This window comes from Vulpes vulpes, chromosome 1 (genome assembly GCF_048418805.1).
Source record: "Vulpes vulpes isolate BD-2025 chromosome 1, VulVul3, whole genome shotgun sequence".
Taxonomy (NCBI): Eukaryota; Metazoa; Chordata; class Mammalia; order Carnivora; family Canidae; genus Vulpes; species Vulpes vulpes.
This window is the reverse complement of record NC_132780.1, coordinates 111,549,650-111,576,217: the sequence shown is the minus strand read 5'-3', so window position 1 is coordinate 111,576,217 and position 26,568 is coordinate 111,549,650. Positions and strand designations below refer to the sequence as shown.

At 41.9% G+C, this 26,568-nt stretch overlaps 1 protein-coding gene across 1 annotated transcript in view; it reads left to right on the top strand.

The window, feature by feature from the left end:
* GUCA1C (guanylate cyclase activator 1C) overlaps positions 1-26,058 on the top strand; it is a 33,858-nt gene extending 7,800 nt beyond the window's left edge. Inside the window, exons 2-5 of the mRNA XM_025990630.2 lie at positions 12,297-12,446; positions 16,594-16,716; positions 19,147-19,154; positions 25,915-26,058. Coding sequence (XP_025846415.1) covers positions 12,297-12,446; positions 16,594-16,716; positions 19,147-19,154; positions 25,915-25,990 — 357 coding nt within the window. The 3' untranslated portion in view covers positions 25,991-26,058. The remainder of the gene's footprint in view (positions 1-12,296; positions 12,447-16,593; positions 16,717-19,146; positions 19,155-25,914) is intronic.
* The last annotated feature ends 510 nt before the right edge of the window (positions 26,059-26,568 follow it).

Here is a 26,568-nt window from a genome sequence, read left to right as displayed (position 1 = left end):
TGCTCTTCACCTCTCCTTTCTCTTTTGAAGTACAAGCAGTGCATGAATTTATCCTTGTGATACAACAGTGCAGAAACATGAACAATAAACAAATTAATCTTGCCCTTCAGATCCTGCGTGCTTTCCCAGACCAGGAACCTACTGTGGCGGCATAAAGTAGATGTTGGCCAAATATTTACAAGTGATTAAATAAAATAGTGACAAATCGATTAGCCTTTTATATTTGCACTTTTTTTCCTTTCCATTCCTCTCTCCTTCCTTCCTTCCTTTTTTTTTCTTCCATATTTATACCAAGAAGAGCTACTGTGTCTTTCAAAGGTGAAACTTAGTTCTCAATGACAGTGATTATCTCAAGGGAAATTTTAAAGCTTATTTTTTTATCCATATAGCTTTTAAGAATTTCAGCTCACACACTCAAGCATTCAGAGAATGTAACTTTAGTTTTCCATAATGGAGTTAATTTATGTTTTGAGTCCCCATCCCCATTTTACCAAGGAGTGTTCCCCCTCCACCCTCCAGGGTTGCATGTAAAGCCCGCGGGTGCATCTAAATCGGCATTAAACCAGGCCGAGGAGTAGGTGTCCACACTGATGTTTGCTGAGACTGCGTCTCTCCTGCCCTCCTGCCCCACTCACGGGGCTGCTCTCTGCAGCTGGGCCTCGTGGGTATGTTTTTCTGAGCTTCCTGCTACACCTAGGCACCGAAGCCTCTTAGGCAGGCTCAGGACTGTCTGACCAGACACTCCCACCAGCCCTTCTTCCCAAGCCCAATGAGCGAACCACAAGTGCTTCTGTTCTTGTACCTGCCAAGCCCACATGGCATTCCTGTCCCCCAGACCTCTAGCCATTCTCCGCCCTCATAGAGCAGCGCCCTCTCTCCCTCCCCATTCCCCAGTGTCTTGCAATTCTCTCTTCCTTCCCTAGTCCACACCTCTCCAGCCTATGGAATCCTGATCAAGTTTGGAAGGACCCAGGAGAAACTTGAGAAACTGGCTCTCATTATGTATTCTTTCAAATCTTTTGTTTCTGGCATAAATTTTATGCTCTGAATCCTAAATGGCTTAAACTATTGAAACTCAAGAGCTAAGAATGAACTTGATTTCTGCTTTTCTGCTACAGGGACTTAACTCTTAGGCAATGAAAATCTTCACTGAATACGGAGGGCTAGATGATAGAAGGGATTAGCAGGAGCAGAGTCACATCCTTAATACACCATAGTATTATCCCACTGCATTTGCAAATATTTACTGAGCCCCCAGAGGTGTGGCGGAAGGGAGGTAGACACCAAGTACATAGGAATTATTCCCTGTCCTCGAAGGAGTTTATAATCTAGTGGGATGACAAATGCATCCTCAAATAAGAAAAGGGAGTAAAGAATCAAAGGCAGAGAGGGCAAAGCATACTATTTAGTTGCAAGGTTCTAGATGGGTCTCAGGTACTACGGGCTTTATTTATTTACTTAACATAGAGCAAGCACAAGCGGAGGGAGAGTCAGACTCTGCTAAGCAGGGAGCTGACATGGGGCTGGATCCCAGGACCCTGGGATCATGACCTAAGCCTAAGGCAGGCGCTTAACTGACTGAGCCCCCCAGGCGCCCCTACAGGGCTGCTTTTACACCCTGCATGGGGATGTGACTGATGGGCCAGTATCTTCCTGGACAGGCAGACTGGATGGAAGGGCCGGGGGGCTCTCCAGTGCCATCCCAGCAGGACAGGCAACAGTAGAAAATCACACTCAAATTGGGGAGGGGTTTGGGGATGGGGTGAGTAGGGAGGTAGGTAGTGGACAGTCACCAAAGGGCTTACAGTCTAATTGAGGCTAGAAGCTACGTTGTGACTAAAAGCCCTTCCAGAACCAGGCAGTGTAACAAACTACAGCAGGACTGCGCTATTCAAGGTACATTTACTGGGATCCGAAGATGAAGCAAAAACTAAAATGTAGAGTCAGAAAGGCTTTTTGGAGAAGTTGAGGCACTTTGGGACCTTGGAAGAAAGGGAAGAGCTTATTGCTAATAGGTGCTAACACTTAGTGAACACTCCTCTGCCAGTCACTGTTGTAAGCACTTCAGTTATTGGGTTATTAGGTTCCTCACAACAATAATCTACAAGTAGCTACTATTTTTAACATTCCCATTTTTACCAATGAGGCGACTGAGGCACAGAGAGGTTTAGTGACTTGCCTGAAGCTACACAGCAGAATTGGAAGGCGGGTGGTCTGACTCCAAGGGCTGCACCCTAAATTGCTATGGACCTTCAACAGATGTGTTGAGAACTTCAACAAAGAGAACAGCTCAAACACAACTACACGGTGGGAGAGAGAAGGGTAGGTGGGAACCTGAGGCAAAGGGTGACTTCCAGAGCATACCTGGCGACCACACGCTTCAGGTGCCTCACCTGTGTCTTTGCCACCTACAGACTCCCCGTTGTTGCCACTGCGTGTGTTCTTACATCAGTCGAGAAATGATGTACCCCAAGCAACAAGATGCCAGTAGTGACTTGCCTGGAGAATCTCAGAGCAGAGAGGGAGCCCCCACCCCTCTGGCTCCTGGTGACATTCTGACTCTGCGATAGGCACGAAGGCAAATGTATGGCACTGTGCCACATCCAGGCATCTGGGCTTTCTCCAAACAGTGCCATTGTGAGCTCGGAGATCAAAAGTAGGAGCCTCATAGGGCTGGTTGCCCCTTGTAGGACCCCGAGGTCTACGAGCAAGATAAAATGATTTCTCTGAACTCATGGGTTTGGCACTCAAACCATAGATGGGGTGATGGTTTAAGCCAGAAACGCTGTTGTCAGCACTAGGACACATTTAAACCCTAGGATAAAACAAAACAGCAGGGCAAGTTTTCGTGTTATTTAAAGTCACCTCCTCAGAAAAATCCTGGAAATCAAGAGGGAAGGAATGTGAATGATTTCTTAGAAATATGGGTGATTAAACTGTTAGAGAAAGAGAAGGCAAATAGCAAGCTATGGGGTCTGCAAGACGATGGCTGCAGTATGTGTGCTTGTTTACCCACAAATACGCTCACGTATCCAATCTTACTTCAGTGCGTTAGAGGTCCATGCTGTTTTTAATGAGCCTTTCTGTGAACCTGTAATCCTGGGCCCAGGCCAGCCCAGGGCGGTGGAGGGACTGCGGGAGGCGTGGGGCTGCGGGGTCCTGTCCCAGCTCTGACCCGTATCGCCGTGGGTAATCTTGGACAAGGTTCATCACCTGTGTGTGTGTGTCGGGGTCATCGGTTCTGAAACCGAGACAAGACTTATCCAGTCTACACTACCGCTGAGCTCGTGTGAAACCATGTAGGAGAACGCTTGGGGAAAAGATGCAGGTAACTCTGACCTCAGCCCCCTGTGGCTGAGTGAACACTGAAGTTTAACAGTGAAGATTAACTTCAGTTTTTATCAAGCTCAAATACCCGAATGAAAGGGTGGATCTAGGGGTGCAGAGGTCGCTTGCCCCCCCGCCCCATTCCTCTTCTTTAACCCATCCAAGCGCTATAGATGGTCATTTGTGCCTCCTCCAATGCTTGCCAGTCTCGGGAGGCAGTTAATCAAAGGGGAATCACCTTCCTTTGAGCTGTCTTTTCCACGCAGGACACGTGCGTGGGAGCGCCAGCTCTACTTGAAATTCAGATGTGACCTTTAGTTTAGTTGGTTCCTGAGCTTCTCTTTGTACGAGGACTCTTGAAAATTGGGGCAGGCAACCTGGATTTTACCTCATATCATAAATGCAGCTGTTCATTAACCCCCGGGCTGTGCTGCACCTTCTAACACCGGATCAGGTCGTCTGGCCTGCAGGGTAACGCAGTGACTGCTGCTCTTCACAAGACACGCTTACTGGAAACATGACCATCTAGTAGGCTGAAGACCACTAGGCCGCAGTCTCTTAAGGGGAAAGATCAAGGCTACTAGTCCAGAACCACCCACTTAGAAGCTCTCAGGAAGCATTTGTTGGTGATAATAAATTACCTCCTATTTGTTTAGCACGTGGTAATTTATAAGGCATTTTCGTAAATAACATCAATTATCAACATTCTGGCTGAGTTTCTCACCGAATTTTACCTGTTAAAGACATCAGCTGTACCTGCTGACACACATTTAGACTTAAGCTGTTGTAACTCGTATATTTGAACCAAATCTATTGGAGTTCTCAGATCTGGCTGTGTATTAGGAGCACCTGGGGATATTATTAAAATTACCGCCAGTTGGGTCTCCACCTTAGTCCCACCAAATCAAAACAATTTGTTTTAAACTGCCAGGTGGTTTGAAGTTGCAACCAGGTATGAGCACCACAGTTACGGCAGAAAGACTACCGTCAAAGTACTAGAAAGCGGGACTTTAAGCCCATTTCTGCTACCGAGGAGCCTTGTAGCATGGATACGTTTTAGAAAGAGACTCTGGGTTCAGAGCTGTTAATTCAGAGGCAGTTCCTCTGACTGTTCATTTCATTACAGTCATAGTAGGGAAACAGCCTTGAAGCAAGTAATGCAGGTATATATGTTCCACCATCTGTTCTGCCTCTGTTTCCCTCTTCTGTTCAGTAAAGAACAAAGATCTAGGCTCTTCCATGGGAAATAGCACTCTTAGCAGATGACTGTCTGATTTAGGGTAAAGCTGGATTTCATTTCATCGGTGACAGTATTGCTTGGGGAGACACACTGACTACCTAAAGAAGTTCCTTCCAGAAGGCTGTCATTGCTGTAGTCACCGTGGGTCTTTCGTAGTGAGCTCATGCAGAAGTGATCGAACCCCGACAGTTGTCTTGCCTTCCCCCAGAGCACCTGAGACCGGCTTCTAATTCACAGCAGTCAGGACACCGCTGAGCTGGAAGCATGCTGGGGTCAGATGCTCAGGGCTTCCTGATTGATATCCAGGACATCAACTAAGAATCGGAGGCTTGTTTGATAAATTGTGAGAAACGCTTTGTCCCAGAACCCTTGAATTTTGTACAATCATGGTCAAGAACAACTGCGTTTGATCTGCATAAAGATCGTGTTAAAGAACCGACCTACCAAGCCAGCAGTATATTTCTCATCTTAAAGAGGTGAGTCTCTTTTCGGAACATTCCAGCAATTGCGTGGCTGACGGAGGCTATGTTTGCTGCTAACATAAGTGTCTCTAGGTGAAAATGGGCTGGGTCATTAATGCCGAAAGTAACTTTTACTGATTTCAAAAATTCACAAAAATATTTAAGGATTCGATATTTAAGTATTCAAGTGTGTCTGACAAAATTGAGATGGCCCTTCTATTGCCTAGTTTTTGGGGGGGGGACAGTTCCTAAAATGCAAATCAGATATCACTGACGATTATTGATCAGTCATATAATGTGCTCATACTGCCTCTCTGGGTTTCCTTATTCTGACCATCTGAGCAACCATTTCCAGGCAGACATCTGAATTCATATGTTGCTGCGGACTTGCCACAGCTGGTAAAATGTCATTGGAAAGTGTCACATATAAAAGAATGAAAACATCTAAATGTCTTCAGGTTAGGGGCTGTGGCAATTCATGAATTTTTCACAGATAGTAGTTCTGTGAAAAGTAGCAGACCGTTAATGCTATGAGAGGGAATAGTTTTAATCTGGGGAGATAGTTTGGAGGATTTTTGCTGACTCGGGTCATCTCTTTTCCTGAACAAGAGGGTGCAATAGGACAAAAGTGGTCTGATCCCTCGTTGTGCGATAATAATTCTATTTCTATGATCTTGGTGTCACTAGAACCCAGGACACTGTGCTTACTGGTTTATGCCTTTCAGGGCGTCTTTCGGGTTAACTGAATTCAGGTGTGTAAAGCAGGCTGCCTGGCCCTGTGTGCATAGCAAACGCTACACCGACGTCAATAGTTGTCATTGTCATTATGATTAATATGATTGTTATTTTTACTATTTGCAAAACGAAGGACTGTTTTTAGAACTGAAATTCAACGATTTGAATCAGTGGAATGAAGCCCAGTTGCCCCAAGGACATTACCCAGATTATAAATCTGTGGCTCTATCCCTGGGACAAAACTCCAAAGCAGATGTCTCTGAAGTATATCGAGATGACATTTCAGGGTCTGTTTCTCAGGGTCTCTCAGGCGGAGAGTGATGGCAGGACCACACTGGCAGATCAGAGGATACCTCCGAGATCTCTTCCCTGGGGCTTTTACCGAGTGGGTGGAAGGGCTGCAAGGCGGGTGTGCACCCCTGAAATGGGGGAGCCAAAGCAAGGCCCAGCTGCAGGGCAAAGGGACACCCCTGAGTCCCCGCCAAGAGCAGAGGTGAAGACACACAGGGTTGGCTACACCAGTGTGTAGTCTTCAGGTCCTGGACAGGCAGCTGGGGAATTCTCCAGAGAAACATAGGCTGGGAGGGCTGTTGTCTCTGGGGTGCTGGAGGCTAAAACCTGGGCAGGGGAAGGGGGCTAAGGATTCCAAAATGGACAGAAGTGTTCCTCAAAGACGCCAAGGAGGAGCAGAGGCAAGGAGAGAGGGAATTCCTTTTGCCCTGCGGAGCCAGATGGCCAACCAAGCCAGGTGAGAGGGAGGCCTGCAAGGGGTGGCCCCAGGACCTTTCTGGGCTCACAGTCTCCCTGAGATGAAGCAGCTCAGGCCACACAAGCCAGCTGTCCCTCGGGCAGCACCAGGTATGAGGGGAACACAGGTGCCAAGGCTCAGCATCTTGAGACATTCTGGGTCACCTGACTTTATACCAAATCATCTTACGTATCACGTATTACCAAATAGTTTACATGTGTGAATCCAGAACAACACACGGCACTGAATGCATCCCATCTGGGCGGACCCCTCTTCTAGAAGGAGAATTCAGTTGTAATGAGTTTTGAGGGCAATAAATATTGGGTGGTACAATGAACAAGAGCCTGAGAGTAAGGCTGACTGAATTTAAATCCTGGATCCACCTATGTCCAAGCTTTATTATTTAACTAGTCTAGTTTGCCTCTCTGAAAAATCCGTTTTGTCCTCTGTAAACTAATAATAATAATAATAATAATAATACCTGTCAGGTTGCTGTTGGAATTGGAGATCATGCTTGGAAAGCGACAAGCACAGCACTTGATTTTATAGCTTTATACTTAGTAATAAATAATCAAATCATTGTTTCATATGAAACATTTACATTTTATAATTTAACTTACTACCTGCATTTCAAATTGATCATATCCTGGAAGCAACTGTGACTTATGGCAGGTTGTAAACATTGCCTGGAACCTTATAGTCCACCTGTGGATTTTCTGCTGGACAGAGCACTAGCTTGTGTTTTCCTTATTTTTTATTGTATTAGACTTCCAAAGTTTCATCTCTTTAATGGTAGAAAGAACAAAAAGTCTTACATTTATTTTTATCTTTTTATACTTTCTTTATAGATTTAAAAAGTATGCCTTATGGTTCCCGTATATTTTAGAGACCATGAGAAAGCTTGGATTTAAGGTCTCCATATATTTTTTCTCTCTCTTATTTTCACCCCCCTCTACAAAATTATTCATAACATATTAATGGACCAGACTCCTTTGGAGCCTGAGAAACTGTCATGCTTCCATATCCTGGTCCTGTTTAACTCTTCCCTTTGATCCACTCCATCCTAAGAACATAATGTATAAATCTATAAATGTGTTGGAATTCAAGTTATTTTGGTACCCATGCTCCCAAACTCTCCTTTTCTGAGGCTCATGAGAATGGCTTTGTGGTGCCCCATTTCCTCTCTGCCCTCAACCTCAAAGGAGGATCCCACCATTGTCAAACTAAAGTTTTAGGATTTGTGATGCAGAATTATGGGATAAAATGAGAGTGAAAGGCTGAAGTGCTCTCCTGCTCCAGCGGGCCAGGCAGTGGAAGTTGCTGACAGTGGAGCAGCAGGGTGTATGTGCGGGAGCAGGTGGGAGAGGAAGGGGGTGTTGTGAAGAAATACATAAATTTCTTGCAACTTGTGGTTGTTCCAGACTTGCTGGAAAAGTACAGGCTTGCTGGAAAGTATAGACTTGCTGTTATTTTGAAATTAATGTTTGATTGCTGGGCTGTATTTGTAGGACTCTGTCATTATTCTGAGACTGAACCATGTGGGTCATGTTTTTTTCTAATTAGTCTTAATAAGGTTACATAAATTCAAGTGAGAATAAGTTAATTACCACAACCACTTGGGCAGGTACCTAGATGATAAGGTTGCCTACAAAGAAAGACATCTATAAGAAAAACAGCCTAGGCTCGTGTTCCCAAATCTTAGGATACATCAGACTCACCTGGGGAGCATTTTAAAATGCAGACTCTTGGGCCCCATCCCTAGCAGTTTTGATGCTGTTGTTTGGGGGTCAGGTTCTAGGATTCTGCATGTTTCATTGTTCCCCTGTGATTCTGGTGAAGGGAGTTTAGGAACCCTACTCTGGCACAAGGCCAATCGGTGTCAGACATCTCCAGACAGTTCTGTGTGCCACAAGGGCTCCAGTAGCTCAAATACAGAAACATGAACTTAACAGTGTCCCTTGGATAGTCTCAAAGAAAAGTCTTCACACATTCTCTATCGCATTCTTCTTAGTCATATTTGCAGGAACATCTCACCTTCTCTGTGGCTCTTATCCCCCGTTCCATGCTTGAAATCTATAGGTGAACCGAAGGCAATAATTAATCTTCTGACATACAGAATAAGCATTACCTAAAACTCTCTCCAACACTAACACAAGCCATTAAATTACATTCACCAGAGTTGTCTCACTAATGCAAATTTCTGCAAAATCTTACCAGAAAGATAATTGGAAAGAAGAGTTGGCTGTGGATTGTTAAGTATTTGTCTAATTACATAATGGGATGCTGAAATGAAAACAGATAATGTTTTGCTTGCAGGAGATTTTGGGAAAGGCTGCACTTCGTCTAAGTAGAAAAGGCTTCCTTATCCACCATCAACTTTGGTTGTAGATTAACTAGATTGTCCATTTTAAAGTCGTACAATGAAAATATTTATGCTCATCTCCTGGTACAGTTTGCTCAGAGCTTCCAGAGCCTGGTTTGGAAGGAGTGAGGGCCACTCGCCCACTGTGCCTAATCATAAAATACCAAATGTTCTAAAAGCAGCATTGCTCAGGCTAGCCTGTTGCCATTTATCATGCAGGTGACGCTAAAACTCTAATCACTGAAGCAGGACTTGAGAAGTGAAACAAACCATCACAGAATACAAGGTTTTTATGGAAACTTTATAGCCAGCCAGCTCAGTCTTCTTAGAGAGGATGCTTTTGTAACCTCTGGGCAAACACACGTTAAGAACCATCCAGGAAACAGTTTATATAAATTTAAATATATATATGTATATATATGTATATGTATTTATATGTATATATAAAAATTTATTTAAAATTTATTTTTAAATTTATTTAAAATTTTTAATTTATTTAATCATGATAGAGAGAGAGAGAGAGGCAGAGGGAGAAGCAAGCTCCATGCAGGGAGCCTGATGCAGGACCCGATCCCGGGTTTCCTGGATCCATGCCCTGGGCTGAGGGCGGCACTGAACCACTGGGGCTGCCTCAGGAAACAGTTTTATTGATTGGTCAGCCTAGAGACACGGGAGGAAGACCTGGGAGCCAATGTGCCCTGGCTGGATACTGGCCACCCACTTTATATCCTCTGCACCTGCTGGTCTTGTCACTGAAAAATAATGGTCATGTCCCACCAAATTGGAAGGTATTTTGATGTCATCTTAAAAGAATTTCAACTCTATGATAACATATTTCCCTTGTCTCAGCCATAGGTAGGCTAGGAATTAATATGGTAAAGTGGTAAAGACCAGTGAGAAAGGCAGATGGAGAAAAGGTAAAACCAACTTTGTTTTGTATACTTGAGCCAATTTCCTTTAGGAGATCCGTTCAACCAGACTCCAGACTGTTAGCAGAAGTCTTACTACTTATAAGAAATATTAAAGTTATTGATGGGGTAAAGATATCGAAGTTGTAAAATGTAAACATCTAATACATGCAGTAAAATTTTTAAATATTTTCTTATTATATTTTTATTATATATTGTATAAAATTTTTAAAAATAATACATTTTGAAGACAATGCTATAATGATTAGCACATTGGCTTTCAATATCCAAGATATTGTAGTAGTCTTTAAAAAAACAAAACAAAACAAACAAAAAGCTGTTAACCAGCCAAGAAGGCTTTGCTTCACATCCACAGCTACTGGGGATTTTTCAATTGTTTTTTTTTTATAGATTAGACACAAAAGCTTGAGCCTCAAAGCAAACACATACCATTTACAGCCCTTTATTTCCAAGGGAAAGGGGTATTTTATGTCACATCCTGTTTTGTAAATAGGACTCTGCCTTCCAAAATTCCAAGGAGAATGCAGCTGACAGCATGCTCTCTTGGACTGCGCATGCTACCATTGGCATCTGAATTCCTACGGGAACTTAGCAGAGAGTGGGTCACTCACCTCCCTAGAGCTGGTTATCTTTCTTAAGATAGCTGAGCATTGGGTTGAGCAAGGTTTGAAGGATATGATTTTTTTAAAGATTTTATTTATTTTATTCGTGAGAGATAGAGAGAGAGAGGCAGAGATATAGGCAGAGGGCTAAGCAGGCTCCTCACGGGGACCCTGATGTGGGACTCAATCCCAGGACTCTGGGATCACAACCTGAGCCAAAGGCAGATGCTCAACCCCTGAGCCACCCAGGCGTCTCAAAGGATATGATTCTTAAGAATGATACAGACTATTTCTGCTTCAACTGAGAGTGTTTTACCAGTTTAAAACAGAATGAGGCGAACTGCGTAAGATTGAGAGCCTTAAATAATCTTTTCAAAGATGGAGTAAGATGGCAAAATCTTTACAGAAAAGAGACTCATAAATTTTGATTCATACTGAAAACGATGTACTTAAAAAGAATCGTGGAGTTTAGCATTCCAAAAAGATCAGCTGGGCTCTCTAAAAATTAAACTACAGAATTTAGTTCTTTAGTATTTCCTTTCTATTAGAGATTGGTACCCTGTCTTCTTCTGAGTGGAGGACAAAACCTGAAGATATTCAGAAGAAGACAGCCACTGTAGGATGTCTGGTGGTGAGGACACAGCCTTCCCTCATGGCATTTCAGAATTTTTCCCTTTTTTTGGCATAAGGAGTAGATATTTCCTCTAAAAAAGACACTTACCTATATATTTAAGGTTACCTGTTTCCTTTTGTTATACCATTTTACCCCTGTCAATAAACATTTTTTGATTTTCTTCTTTGATATCAGGAACAGAGCCCAGCTCCTAAGAACAGCACATCAAGTAATTCACCTCCTGGTGAAAACCTGATGTATACATATAGATAGTCGTATGTTTATATACACATTTATACATATTAATAGAAATTGCACATCTTCACTAGACTTCCAGACAGAGGGCAGCCCCAGTGGCTCAGCAGTTTAACGCCGCCTTCAGCCCAGGGCCTGATCCTGAAGACCTGGGATTGAGTCCCATGTCGGGCTCCCTGCATGGAGCCTGCTTCTCCCTCTGCCTGTGTCTCTGCCTCTCTCTCTCTCTCTCTCTCTCTCTCTCTCTCTCTCTGTGTGTGTCTCATGAATAAATAAATAAAATCTTAAAAAAAAAAAAGACTTCCAGACAGAGTAGAAAGAATGAACTAGAAGCAATATCTGAAAGGATAATGACTGAGAATCTTCCAAAACTGACAAGACACTGTGAATTTGAGAAGGCTCCTTCCCTGCAAGCACTCATGATTCAATTAGATCAATGAGTAAAAAAAAATAGTTAAAATGCAGATTGTCAAGTAAGGAAGTGGAGGATTTGCACAGGAAGAATAACATATAAACTGGAAGGTCAGGAAATGTATCCAGAGCAGATTTTGTTGGAGTTAAAGCACGAAGAGGACAACTGCTTATTTTAACATACTTATTTTAGTTAACTATCATAATTATGTCACTTATTTCACACATTAAATTATTCAATTATCTCAAATATCTCAACAATTATTTTTATTGCAATAGTTTTCTCAAATAGATGAGCAACAGCATTAAAATTCTGAAGTTGAGTTTACAGACTAAACTCCAAAAAACAAAGGAGACAATTTTTTTTAACATCTAATCTATTTGACTTTAAAGTTACTTGTTCCTAAAAAAAAAATAAAGTTACTTGTTCCTATAAATTACCCATATTTTTGTTTGTTTGTTTAACTAAATGCCAGGGGAAAGTTCTATGCTGAAATCTTGTGGGTTGTATTAATTTGTGCTAATGGTCCTGCTCATGAACCATGACTTCTCAAATAAAAAGCAATTGATTTTCCTAAGATACTTATTTTCTTTACCACGTTGCTTTCCATAGGATGGATTTATTGACTTTTTAGAGTTTATTGCTGCTATAAATCTGGTTATACGAGGAAAAATGGATCAAAAATTAAAATGGTATTTTAAACTGTATGATGCTGATGGAAACGGTTCTATTGACAAAAAGGAACTACTGAACATCTTCATGGTAAGTGAAGTAGTGAAGTAGCTTTGTAGGACATTGTATGGTTCATGCAGTTTTCCTCCCTCTGGAGCTGGTGACAGCTCTCTAGATGATTGGTGACTCTTGGGATATGCATTTGGAACCGCTGGAGCAACGTGAGTTTCACCATGCTGTTGGTTACTGAGTGTGCACCTGCAAACCAGCACTTTCTTGTCGGCGTTCAAATTCACAAATGTAGCAGATGAAAAGTGAAATAAACATGATCTAAAACAATCTTTTTGTCTGCATCTGTGCAGTTTTTTTAGGAGCAGCTCAAATACTAGATGGTCTAGATAGCAAGAGCCATGGACTAAGAACATAGGTACCTGAGGACCCATCTTTCTGGAGGCTGGACTAAAGTATTTCTAATAGGCAGCTCAAGGATCTTGGGTCCTTTCCAGCTCTAAAGTTCAATAATTCCCTTTATAAATATCACCCCCTCCATCACAGAAATGGGAATAGTTATCATCATGTATAAAATGAAGTGGATCATAGAGTAAAAGATGATTCAGCGGGACGCTATACCTAAGTGAGGATGTGAGGTAAGATAAACATTATGAATGCAATATAGTGAATTTGGACTCAGAATTAGAATCAGGTCTTAGAAATGATCTGGTCCAAAGTCTTTCACTTATAGATGAAGGAGTTTGAGTTACAAACATAATACATAGTATAAATATTAGCAAAAATGCAAAGAAAAATAAATGGGTAGAACTACAATTATAATTAAACACCTCAACAAATGGACAAAGTTCATATTTAAGACTGTTTAGCAAATGTAGAGTTAACCAACATATGCAAAGAATTCAAGAGAATACTAATATCGTATATTATCATATATAATAATCTCACACAGGCAATTTACAAAAAAATGCCAAGATGCACTTTGTAATTGAATTTTGTAAGCATTAAAATTCAGAAATTCTGTACCTACAAAATTAGGAATCGAAAATTCTCTTTAGAGTATGCCCAATCCCATGTAAATTTTAGATTACCCTCTTAAATAAACATACTCAAATTTATTTTAAAAACATTAAATATGTAATATAGCATACAAATATTGAGGAATGCCTCCAAAGCAGTACTCAGAGCAAGGGTTCTTATCCCAGGATCTAAGGATCTGTGGCCTTTGGGAATCCTTGAAGACCCTGACATTGAAGGCAAATTTTTCCCTGTATGTTATCCGTTTTGGGGGAGAGAGTGATAGCCATTAGATTCTCAAAAGAATTAGGAGGAATGAAACGATAAAAGTGATTTTGCCTAAATCTTATGGAAATTTTTGGACAGACTAATTAGTTAACATGTATAACGTATGTTAATAAGGAAAAGAGAAATATTAAGTAGCTAATTGAGTTTTTTTTCTTAAAGTGTTTATAAGGAGAAGAAAAATAGGGAAATGGAAATAATAAAAGCATAGAGCAGAAATTAATAGTTGATACTATTTGTCTCCAATTAAACTAATAAAGATTAACAAGAATAAGATGTAATTCTGGCCAGGGGACTATAACAAGAATCTTACACACTGTGGAGGGACTCTAAATGGATATAACATTCCTGGAAATTTGGTAATCTGCACCAAGAGGGTAAACGTTTATCTTTATTTTAGAGTCAACATTTTTGGTCAGGAAAAACAATCATTAACATCATCAAGATAAAAGTTCTATGATTTACATCACAGAGTCCCTTAAAATACTAAAAATAAGTGACTTAAAAGAGGAAAAATTTTAAATAAATTAATGAAACGGAATATGTACTTATAAAAAATGAGTGGTTGACACACATGTTTTCTATATGGGGGCAAGTAAAAAAAAATAGGGTAAGGAGTAATACATGCAGTTTAAGTTCTCTCAATACATGCTAACAGGGTGTTAAAATATAGCCCAACCATCAAAAGATCCAAAGGAAGTACTAGATTTTAGGCAAAATTTACAAAGGAAGTAGTTACATCTTCATTTCACTTCAAGGGCATAAAATGGTCAGGAGGATTTTTTTTTTAGAAGGGTTGTTAAACAGGATTTCTTGGGTAAGAGCCCTCAAGTCAATAGCATGGTGATTTAAGGAAATCATTGATGTTTGGGGAACACTGTGTTCCAGTGTTTAAATCTGAGAAACCTAATGAAACAGGCTGTGGCGACAGAGTAGAGGGGTACGTTTAGGAAGTATCTCATGCCCAAAATTAGTTGGGATGAAGGTTTTTTCATGGATCAGATATGGGGGGAGGTGGGGAAAGCTGAAGTAGAGTTGTCTTAGATCTTGTCCGGCTAAGCCACATGGAGGAGTGAGGGCATCCCAGAAGAAGAGGGAGCTGGAGGTAGAACTGGAGAGTGGTTCTCAACCAGGAGCTGTGTGGTCGTACTCCTCCTCCCCCAGGGGACATTTGGCAATGTTGGGGGGCATTTTGGTTGTTAGCAGGGGAGTGAGTGGAGGAGGGTGTGGTGCTACTGCTATCTATAGTTTAGAGACCAGGGGTGCTGATAAAGTCTCCAATGCACAGGACACTTCTGAATAAGAAAGAATTATTTAGTCTGAAATATCTATTATGCAGATGTTGAGAAACTCAGACCTAGAACTTCTAGAAGGAGCCTCCTCGAGGGGTCAGCTAGAATCAGAATGCATGATGCACATCTAGGGAATTGCAGGAGAGAGTCTCAGTAATGAAGGGGAGGCATGGTCTCAGACAAAGAGTGGATTTTAAACATCTGCCACCCAGACAGCTCTGATGCTAGATAACCGTGACGCTGCCTGCCAGGTCAGAGCTGTCCTGCTCCCCCATCTCTCCCCCTCCTCCTGCTCCCACTCAGCCAAGGGCTTAGCAGGAGAAAATGCAGATATGCTAAATAAGGGAAGAAAGAAGGAAACAACCCATGCCTCCTTACCTGTCCCCCAACCATGTTTCTCCTGTAAGAAGAGGGAAAACATGGGCAACGCTGATGACTCCCTCCGAAAATACCCCTTCAGCCCTCATCAACCTTCCAGTCAGTCTTTCAGTCTCACATATATTGCCTGGAGGTGGGTGACAGACAAATCCTAGGAATTTCATAATCTTTTATTATGACTTATTTATGTGGTCTGGTATCTCTACCGGGGATACTGGATGCCAAGCCAAATTTTCTAGGCTGTCGGGACACTGAGAAACCCTAAAAACATTCATCTAATAGGACATTAGATGTAGGTAACCATTATTCTAAGTATTACCCTATATTTAACTGTGAGACCTTGACTTGCTAAGGCCACAGGGGTGGTGCTTTACCACCGCTCGCTAGGACCCTGGATTCAGCCTCAGTAATGCTTGGGAAGCAGCGGAAGAGATAGTCCTGTTTCAGACTGTGCCCTCAATTAAAATATGTTGCCAGTGGTTTTTCTAAAGATCCCTTCACGTTTAGTCACGACAGTTATGTTCAAATTCCCAGATGACTACTCATTCTCTCTCTCTGTCTCTCTTTCATTTTATTATGAATTTCTATATCAAACATTGGTCGTTTAATTTAATCACATAGAGGTGGGAGACGAGGGAAGAATGGTTAAATTTTCCCTCTAGGAAAGCTGGAAATGTCATTTTCCCTGGGTCTCCTGACAGCCTTTATGATGAAAAGGTGCTGGCAGGATGTGAGAGAAATTCAGTGTCCTTCCAAGGCACACATATCTGTCTTCCCAGTCGATCATTCTACAAAAGGGCAAAAAGGACCAGAGGTGCCAGTGTCAGAAGCTGGAGGGGAAGCCTTGGAGGCTTACAGAATATCCTTTCATGTTTCTCCATAATAATAATGATAATTGGTCTGAAGTTGAAAACATTGCCTGTTCTCTAGGTCCAGAATTCTTATGACAGTGGCCGCTACAATTTTTTTTTTCCTCCAGTAGCCTTCTTTTGCATCTTTTGTGACCTGATATGTTGAATGGCTCCCTTTGTGCTGTACAATATCAAACTTCAGATTGTATGCAGTTAATTAAATGTCTAAGCCTCGTTATCCTGAACTGACATATAATCTTTTTATTTACTTTTAACAACTAGAACAGTTAGACAGCAAAAATGACACGAACATATCCTCGAATTCTGTTACATTGGGGTAGAAATGTCACAAAATGTATTTGCTTCCAGCAAAGGTGAACTCTCTGATTTAATTTCTCTTTGCAGGCTGTACAAGCCCTCAATGGCCAGCAAACTCTGAGTCCTGAAGAATTTACTAACTTGGTGTTTAATAAGATCGATATAAACAATGATGGTAAGGCAGTCACTCTCCTTGGAGAGTTTTTTGTTGTTGTTGTTGTTGGTTTTGTTTTTTTTTTTTTAATTTACGAAGTAGGAGATGGGGGTGGTAGGAGTGCCCTTTAGGCAAAAGCATGAACCCTTCAAGAAAATCCTAGTTGTGATGTGACTTGGACTTCATAATTTGGCCAATTCAATGTTCTCCAGTCAGTACAATTTTTAATTGAGTCAATATTTATTGACTATACACACATATATTTATTTATTGACTATACACACACACACACACATATATATATAGTCAATAAATATTCACTCAATTAAAAATTGTACTGACTGGAGAACATTGAATTGGCCAAATTATGAAGTCCAAGTCACATCACAACTAGGATTTTCTTATATATATATATTTTCTCTCTCTCTCTCTCTATATATATATATATGTGTGTGTGTGTGTGTGTGTGTGTGTGTGTATACGCACACATATATTCAATTCATGGTGTTTGACACTTTTGAATATATGAACACAAGTAAAGGGAGGTACAAGGAAAGAAAACTGGGAGAATATGATATGAAGGAGTCTGCTGTTTGTGATATGTTCTAGTAATTACTCCTTTCTACTGGAGGTGTCTCATCACCTTGCAAATAAACTTAGGTTTTCCATACTATAAAAATCATCGCTTCAATTGTGTGATTTTCTTCTACTATCAGATTTTTTTCCTTCCCTTTCACTACACATTTCTGGGAAGAGTTGTACTTGCCTTCATTTCTGTTCTTTGTACCTTTTCTACATTTCTACTCTTTCTGCTCATCTCTCCATCTGCTCTTGCCACCCCAAAATCTGGACTCCTCTTAGCTCGGAGAAGGTGCACTTCTTCAGAGGCTGAGTGCAAGGGACGACATAGACATTCCAAGAGAAGAGGGTGCTGACGCCAAATGACTTTGATCTCAGTAAAGTGGTAGGGGAGCGTATTGATTTGAGATTGAGGCAGCATATCTAGGAATGTTCCTTAAAAACAGAAAGTTTGATGTTACGGAGTATATGATGTTAGTAAGTGGTTTGGGGCGGGGGAGACAATGGATATGAGGTACTAGGACTTGCATGGCCATGGTAGTCATCAATCCAAGATTCCTTTTTCCACGGAACCAACGTGCCCGCATCTTGTAATGGACACTAGAGGGCAGTAGACATCCATGTTGAGTGTGGCCGTTTGCGCAAGTCTAATGTGGCCGCTCAGTCTCGCAGGATGGGATGGAGGAGGCTGGAGGGACTTCACATGAAGTCACCATTGTGAGTGAGACAAACAACTGGACAAGAGTATAAATCTCAGAAAAACACTTGGGAAATGTATCAATATGTATCAGTGTATCAATAGCATCAGTCTCCCTCTTAGGACCCTGTCCTCAATTCCAAGTCCATATGCTCATTTTCTAATTTGCCAAGATCAAAGCCATTTGGTTGTAATCACATATATTTGGGTCTATATAGATCGAGGACAGAATAAGTCGGTTCATGCGAAAGCTTGAGGAACCCACGACTGACCAGGAAGCTAGGTGAAGGTAGACAAGGAGCAGAGAAATGGAGAATGGAAGATCTCAGGAGGCCAGTGAAAATCGTATTTGAAATATGCAACTGAAAACTCTGACCACTAAACAGGACAAATTCTGTAGGTTTTGTTCAGTTTTAATTTTTAATCTTAGAGGCGCTGGCGTAAGGCAGAGATGGAAGGAGAGATGATAAAACATTTCAGCCTGGGGCTAAAATCATTAACCAAATGACAATTGCCCTGGAAATTGGGGGGGGGGCACATTATGAATGTTTATGACTTAGCAACACAATGAGTGTCAAAAGGACAGTCAAGAATGTTTGCAAAGATCCCTGGATCCTGTTTCTAGTGATGGAAGTGAGATGACAGGATAGTGAGGGGATAGGACCTCTCCTGGAGAAGTATGAGGGCTGCGGTGGCCTTGGTTTCTATTAGTGTGAGGAAAGAGATAGTGTATTCCAGAAAACAAGAAGGACTCTTTATTTACTATTGAAACAGTTTCCTCAAAAACAAAGTATAAGCAACCAATGAAGTGGGGGACTGAGGTTGGAGGATCCTAGAAGAAAAAGGGGGGGGGGGTTGCAAAACAATGCAAATCTAAAAGCGTGTAGGCATTTTCTTGGGCAATAACTGAGGATACCAGCAGCCTGGGATGTGGGCTCTCTGGGAAGAGAATGTGAAAAAAGAGAGAATATATTACAGTTTCTGGAAGAGCTTAATGGAACTAATCACGTGAATCATTTTCTCTGATGAAAACTTGTATTTAAGAAAAAAGATGTCTATCATTACCTTTACAATGAAGATATCAAAAGAGCTGCATTTTGGAACAACAGTGAACCACCATTTCTTGGCAAATGCGTATACAGAACTAAAACTGATAGAATTTGCTTTTATATGCAAATTATCAGCGGTTGTTTTATCATCTCATTAAGAGACAGCTGGGTCATTCCCTCTGTCAAGAAAAGGATGCTAAAATTGTACTGTTGGACAAAGACGGCCCAGAGCACCAGAAGGCGAGGAAGGGGAAGTAATGAAGACATGGAAGGTTGATATTTGCAGAAGTGTAAAAGGATTTTGCCAGTATTTGACACAGGAAAATAAAGTGTGTTACTCACACATAAAGGGGAGCAGACACCACGGGGAAAATGTCTATTCATGTTTGCACAAGCCTAAGTATATACACCTCAAATAGGATTTTTTAAATTGTTGATTATCGTTCTTATCAAAACATCAGTGTTGGTAGAAATAGAGATGTTCGGTCCAGTATAGCAGAATAGCGTTGACTATGTACCAGCATATTTATTTTATTTTTCAAAATGAAAAGCAAGCACAGCATTGGTATCTGATAATTCAGTGAATATTGAAACCAGAGATGAAGAAGATCGCAGCACACCGGGAACTTTAGGAACATATACGAAAATCCCAATTTCGCTGCAAATTGTTTACAAAAGAATGACCAACATCACCTTTGTTGGGTCAGAAAAATACACAACGGCTATGACCTGTTCTATGCATGATTATCGTGGTAGTTAGCAAATCACAGAAGATTAATCAAAAGAGAGGCCTAGGATAAATGCTAAGAAAATAAAAAGATGAGGGTCTGCAAACTCCATGAGGGCAACTGTTTCTGTTTTATGTACTTTGGTATTTCTTGCATGTTTATACTTCCTGACACGTCGTAGTTACTCTATGAATAATTATCAGGTGAAGGAGTGTCTGGTAAGAAGAAGCCATGAAAAGTGAAGGAAGAAATAAAAAAGAAACAAGCACAACATGCAATGTGTTTTTTAAATATTAATTTATTTGAGAGAGAGAGAGAGCAAGAGAAAGAGAGCATGTGCACACACTAGTGGAGGAGAGGGAGAGGGTCAAGCAGACTCCCTGCTGAGCAGGGAGCCCAATGTGGGGCTCAATCCCACAACCCTGAAATCATGACCCGAGCTGAAATCAAGGGTCAGACGCTTCACCGACTGAGCCACCCAGGCCCCCACAACATGCAATGTTAACTGTAGGAAGAAAGGTGTCTGGACTATTTTAACATAAGTGCCACTGTTTAACGGGAGCCAATTGCCAATGGAGAGTGAAACTGGGGGACAGAAAGAGGTCCAGGGGACTCTTTCGTTTCATCACACCTTAATGTAGTGCTTAGGATTTTTATCATGAGCATGCTTTATTGTAATAATTCAGCAAGCTGCTTCTAATCGTGTATTGTGCACAAAAGCACCAGGAAGGAAACCTTGAAGAGGATCCCAACGGCAGGGGATTGAAGCTCAGCACTCAGTATTACTGAGGAATGAGAACAGGCAGGACAGTAAGACAAGTCGGGACGCGTGATTAACTTGGCATTCGGGTAGAGGGTGGGGGTGACTGGGTGATAGGCACTGAGGGGGGCACTTGGCGGGATGAGCACTGGGTGTTATGCTAAATGTTGGCAAATTGAACTCCAATAATTTTTTTTTTAAAATAATGAAAAAAAAACACAACAACTTGGCATTCTGCAACCTTTGCTGCAGGAAGAAGAGCAGTCGTGTTATACCAAGCACTGCCTCGGAGTCGTTCTTGACATGATTTAGGAAGATTTAGGTGCTGTTCACAACATCAAGTGCAGAGAGTGTCCAGGCAACTTGACCCTGGCGCCAGGAAGCACAGGGACAGGAGAGATGTGAGTGGCTCATCATATTACACCATGAAAGTGAAAAGAGACAGACCAAGGCTGAAGAGGAAATGAAAGCAGTGACTGTTGGGTGGATATTTTGGGTAAAAGAAAACAGGGACAGAGCATGGAGACATTTTATTGAGCAGTTAACCAGAAGGACCAGTGTTCTCAACTGGGACATTGTGGAAAGCCACGAGAGTCACAGTGACTCAAACTGGGACGCAGAACTACCAGGAGATAAGAGGGAATCGAGTTTTTCTCATATAAAAGAAACTGCTGTTCTTAAAAACTCTGCTGTGAAATGCTGCCGAATGCCTCTAGTGCCACCTTGCTAATGACTACAAAACTGAGTTGTGTAGACTCTTCACTGGTGTCCGCCCTTGAAAGTCCCTTCATTCTCATCTCCTGAGACCCCACCTCCCTCGCCCCATCTCTGCTAATTTCCCAGCCCCTCTACCCTGTTTCACCAAATTCTAATTTAAAAGAATTAGGATTGCAAAAAAGAAGCCCTTTACACAGACTGGTTTCTTTTAAAACCAGGCTGACTTCTTGAGAGCAAAAATAATAATGTGGGCACTGCACAGCAAATTTTGGCTTTTTTTTTTTTTGAGGTGGGGGTTGAAGGTCCTTTTTTGTTCTGTTATGAAAGATACTGTAAGATGTTAGTGGGAAGAAATACAGGATCCAGGAATATCAACAAGATAAACAGCGAGACTGCAAAAACCAGGTTAAAGAAAATATTCATGGGGAGCTTCTATCGTCAGTGAAGCTGCTGAAATCGGGAGTGAGTGATGGAAGGGCACTGACCTTCAGGGTCTCCAGGAGGAGAGAATGTATCCACAAACACAACAAAGAAAACTAAGTAATGTAAATATAAATGATCAGTATATACCTATTTCAACCTATAAAAATAAAATTGTGTACTTTCTGAATTATGCCCTACAAATAATATAATGTATCTTTAAATATAAAACAAAATAATAAAAACTCAAACAATTGTTTTAGATCCTTCTTATTGAAAAATTTTATTTATTTATTCATGAGAGACACAGAGAGAGGCAGAGACACAGGCAGGCTCCATGCAGGGAGCCTGATGCAGGACTCAATCCCAAGACCCCAGGATCATGACCTGAGCCCAAGGCAGATGCTCAACCACTGAACCACCCAGGCGTCCCTGTTTTAGATCCTTCTGAGTCCTGTGATCTCCAACTCAGTCACCTCTTACTGGCTTTGGCTCTTTGCTGGTAGATTTTTTTTTTTTTTTTTTTTGAGGGGAGGCTTCTGGACATGCATAGGCAATCCTTTCTCGACAGATTCAGAAACCATCCTTTTAATTTGTTTGGACATAAATCAGGCAAATTAAAGGGGATTAGGAAGCAATGTTTAGGAACATCAGATAAAGGAAAGCAATTTGTCAGCATGTTTTCTGAGCACCTGTCACATTCCAGCACCATCGTCCGCCGAGCCGCGTGGCGGAGGAAGTGGCCCTCTGTAGCTGGGCCTTAATCCATGTTTGATGAATAAATGAATGAACGCTAAGTGCTAGAGGGGAAAGAGGAAAATTTCAAAGTGAGGACTTTAAATAGAAATAGTAAATATTATAAGCTGCTATAGGTAGAAGTTGGCTCAATTTCAAAAAGAATTTTTTTAAATCATAAGTGGTTAGGAAACATGAAAAAAACCGAATATGCAGAGTTCACATGTTTTGAGAAAAGTGAAAGAACAACAGTGAAGGGTTCCATCTTCTAAGTTGTTAGGGGAATAGAACTTAAAGGTTCTCATCACAAGAAAAAAAAAGTGTAAAGTGTAAGTATGTGAGGTGATGGATGTTTACACTTCATGTGAGCTGTTGCAATAAATACATGAATCAAATCACTGTGTCGTACACCATAAACTGACACAAGGTTATATGTCAATTCTATCTCAATTTTTTTTAACTTTTTTTTTTTAAAGAAACTCCATTTTTTCTCTCTTTCCCACCCCAGTAGGTTGTGTTGCCTTCACCTGACATGGTGACTATACCCTCCCCGTGCTCAGACTTAGCTCCTTCCTCCAGCAGTGGTGGCGACAGACAGGTGTTCCAGCTGAGCGATCAGAACCCACTTCGGTTCCCCTGTCTACACTCTCGCTTCTCTTGCGGTCATGTGAAGCCCCTAGAAGTTTGAAAGACTTCTGCATGGGGGGATTTAGCAGCTACGATTTCCTTTGCAAAGGACAAGATTGTCCTGTTGTTATTTATGGTCCCGTGACCCCTGCTCTGCACCCATCTGACCTTCCCCAACTGCACACTTACTACTCCTCATTTTCAGTTTTCTCTCCTTAACTTTGGTTCATCCCACAGTTATACTCTCCCTGTGAGACACAGGTGACTCCATTCCTACCCTGTGGGTTCTGCACAGACTCCTTTGGCATAAGGAAAACCTAAGGAACAAATTCTTAAAAATGTGCTTTCGAAATTGCAGTGCCACTGCAACTGAAAGGGAAGTATCTTTTTTTTTTAATTTTTTTTTTTTAAAGATTTTACTTATTTATTCATGAGAGACACAGAGAGAGAGGCAGAGACACAGGTAGACAGAGAAGCAGACTCCATGCAGGGAGCCTGATGTGGGACTCAATTCTAGGACCCCGGGGTCACACCCTGAGCCAAAGGCAGACTCAACCACTGAGCCACCAGGTGTCCGTGAAAGGGAGTATCTTATGAGAGTGGGATGATCCATGCTTATTTATATTTGAATCACTGTGGTGGTGTTTTGGATATTTGACTTTACTAAAAAGTAGAGGTACAGTGTACCTCCCGACTTCAGGTCCTGCAGACCCTCCACCCCAGGGGCACATTCTTAGTTACTGAATGCTCTTGATTTGTCTTTGGCTGGCCTTCTACCTAGGCACAAAGCCAATCTGGTAAAATCTCTTTGAGATCAGGAGCTACGTCTCTACCCCTCAACTCCAATGCACTCATGTGCAGCTACCTCCCAGCAGACTCTAAGCCTAGGGTGGGTGGTGGTCCACTGAGGCCAAAGAAAAGACTCAGAGACAGTGATCAAGACATAGGTGTTTTTTTTTTTTTTTAAGATTTTATTTATTCATTTGAGAGAGAGAGAGCGAGCATGAGTGAGGGGAGGGGCAGAGGGAGAAGGAGGAAAAACAGACTTCCAGGTGAGCAGGGTGCCTGATGCAGGGTAAGACATAGGTTTATGGGGGAAACTTACGTACAGGGAATCCAGGAGTGGCCACCTGGACAGAGCATCTGCTCTAGCATCTATGTGCAGCAAGTTGTCTATCATAGCAGTTCCACCTAGCAACTCTCGGTGGCCCTCCCCCTCCCTGCATGGACAGCACTTCCAAGGAAATCAAGCTCTGCCACCTGGACACTGATTTAAGGGAGATGCTCCAGGTTGGCCAGCCCCAGAGCCCCTGACCTTGAACACTGAACAACACATTCCACCACACAGTCTGCTTGATTGGACATAGAGGGAGGACGGGATCTTTACACTTCCAAGACTGATTAACAGGGGCATTTGGGGATGTTTGCACAAACTAGCTATCAGCATGTACCATAAAACTCATAATGACAATCCAAGTGAGTCAACAGTACCTCCCATCCCCCTAAATGTTGAAGAGTTGTCTTGTAGGGTGAGGATAGTGACAAAACATTGCAGCGAGAGCACATGAGTGTAAGGCGATGGTTTTATAGCACTGGACTGGCCAGCATGGGCCCAAGGCTTAAGTCAAGGTGATGAAATTAGGAATATAAAAGGAGAGGGATGCCTCAGTGGCTCAATCAACTGAGCATCCAACTCTTGATCTCAGCTCAGGTCTTGATCTCAGGGTTGTGAGTTCAAGCCCTGCATTGGGCTCCATGATGGGCATGGACCTTACTTTAAAAAGGCATATCAGAAAATGGCTGGCCAATAATTATATGAGGAATGAATAAATGTTTAACCTTCCTAGGGGTGCCTGGGTGGCCCAGTCTGTTAAGCGGCTAACTCTTGGTTTTGGTCAGGTCATGATCTCAGGGTTCTGGGATGGAGCCCCCAGTCAGCCTCAGCACTCAGTGGGGAGTCTGCTCATCCCTCTCCCTCTGCCCCTCCCCCTGCTCATTGCTCTCTGTATATATTTCTCTCTCTCTCTCAAATAAATAAATAAAATCTTTAAAAAAAAATGTTTAACCCTCCTCACAGCTTTGGACACTCCCTGCAATTATTTCCTCAGGGAGAAGAACATTGAAAACGGCCTCGGCCTCACATGCAGTCATTTCCTCCTCATCTTAGAAATCAGCAGTATTGGGATCCCTGGGTGGCGCAGCGGTTTGGCGCCTGCCTTTGGCCCAGGGCGCGATCCTGGAGATCCGGGATCGAATCCCACGTCGGGCTCCCGGTGCATGGAGCCTGCTTCTCCCTCTGCCTGTGTCTCTGCCTCTCTCTCTCTGTCTCTCTGTGACTAAAAAAAAAATAAATAAAATAAAAAATCTTTAAAAAAAAAAAAAAAAAGAAATCAGCAGTATTCATGCTTCTATCACTTGGTCGTTATCTTCAAGATTAAAGGTCAAATAGCCAGTATCATGTAGAGACATAAATGTGTATGTGAACACAGGTGCATTGCTGATGTTCTCCACTTAAAAATAGATTGTATTCGGGGCACCTTGGTCTTTCAGTTGGTTAAGTGTCCGACTCTTGATTTCAGCTCAGGTCACAATCTCAGGGTTGTGAGATTGAGCCCCACATTGGGCTCCATGCTGGGCGTGGAGTCTGCTCGAGATTCTCTCCCTCCCTCTTCCTCTGTCCCTCCCCCAACTCCACTTGCATTCTCTCTCTGTCTCTCTCTCTCCCAAAAAAAGAAAAAATTGTATTTGTCATCTACATTTTCATTGGCAACCCTACCACTGAATGCTTTTCTGTATAAGGATATTCAGAGAACTTAGAATCTGGTTGAGGTAAAAGGATGTCTGAAAAATATCAATAAAAGTACAAAGGAATATATTGTATACCCCAGGGATTGGTATGAACAAAGCCTCTTGTTAATTTTTCACTTATTATTTTCTAGGAGAATTGACTTTAGAAGAATTTATCAATGGCACGGAAAAAGATCAGGATCTTCTGGACATTGTTTCCAAGAGCTTTGACTTTTCCAATGTACTAAAAGTGATCTACAATGGGAAACAGCCAGACACAGAAGGGAGGCTTCCTTCAAACCACGTGAGAAGACTGATCTAGGGAAGGTGGGAATGAAGGTGCCGTGAGAATGCCTTTCCCGACTTTCAGTGGATGCGAAGAAATGAAAATCTCCCACGTACATGCTGTTGATTTCAGGTTTTTGTTATAATTGGTATCGGCTTGGGAAGACATCACCTAAGTCCCGTAGAGACTTCCATAAAGATCGTAGACAAAAGAATCGTTGCTTTTCTGTCTATACATTAGTGATCTCTCTGGATTAGAACATGATGATTAAACTGGGGGATTGTCTCCATATACGTTCAAAATAGAGCTCACATGTATATTTCTGTGCACACCTAAGTTAATCTGCATCTTGAAATAGCCCTGGATTATCTGGGCAGTGTCTCCATACTTTGACATTCTTCTTAAACATGCATTTGGCAAATGTGTTTGCTGCCTCTTGGCTCCTGCTGTATCTGCGTATTATAAAGGACCGAGTTCTGGTCTATAGAGAAACTTTTTTCTGTCCTTTTTTTTCTTATTCCTT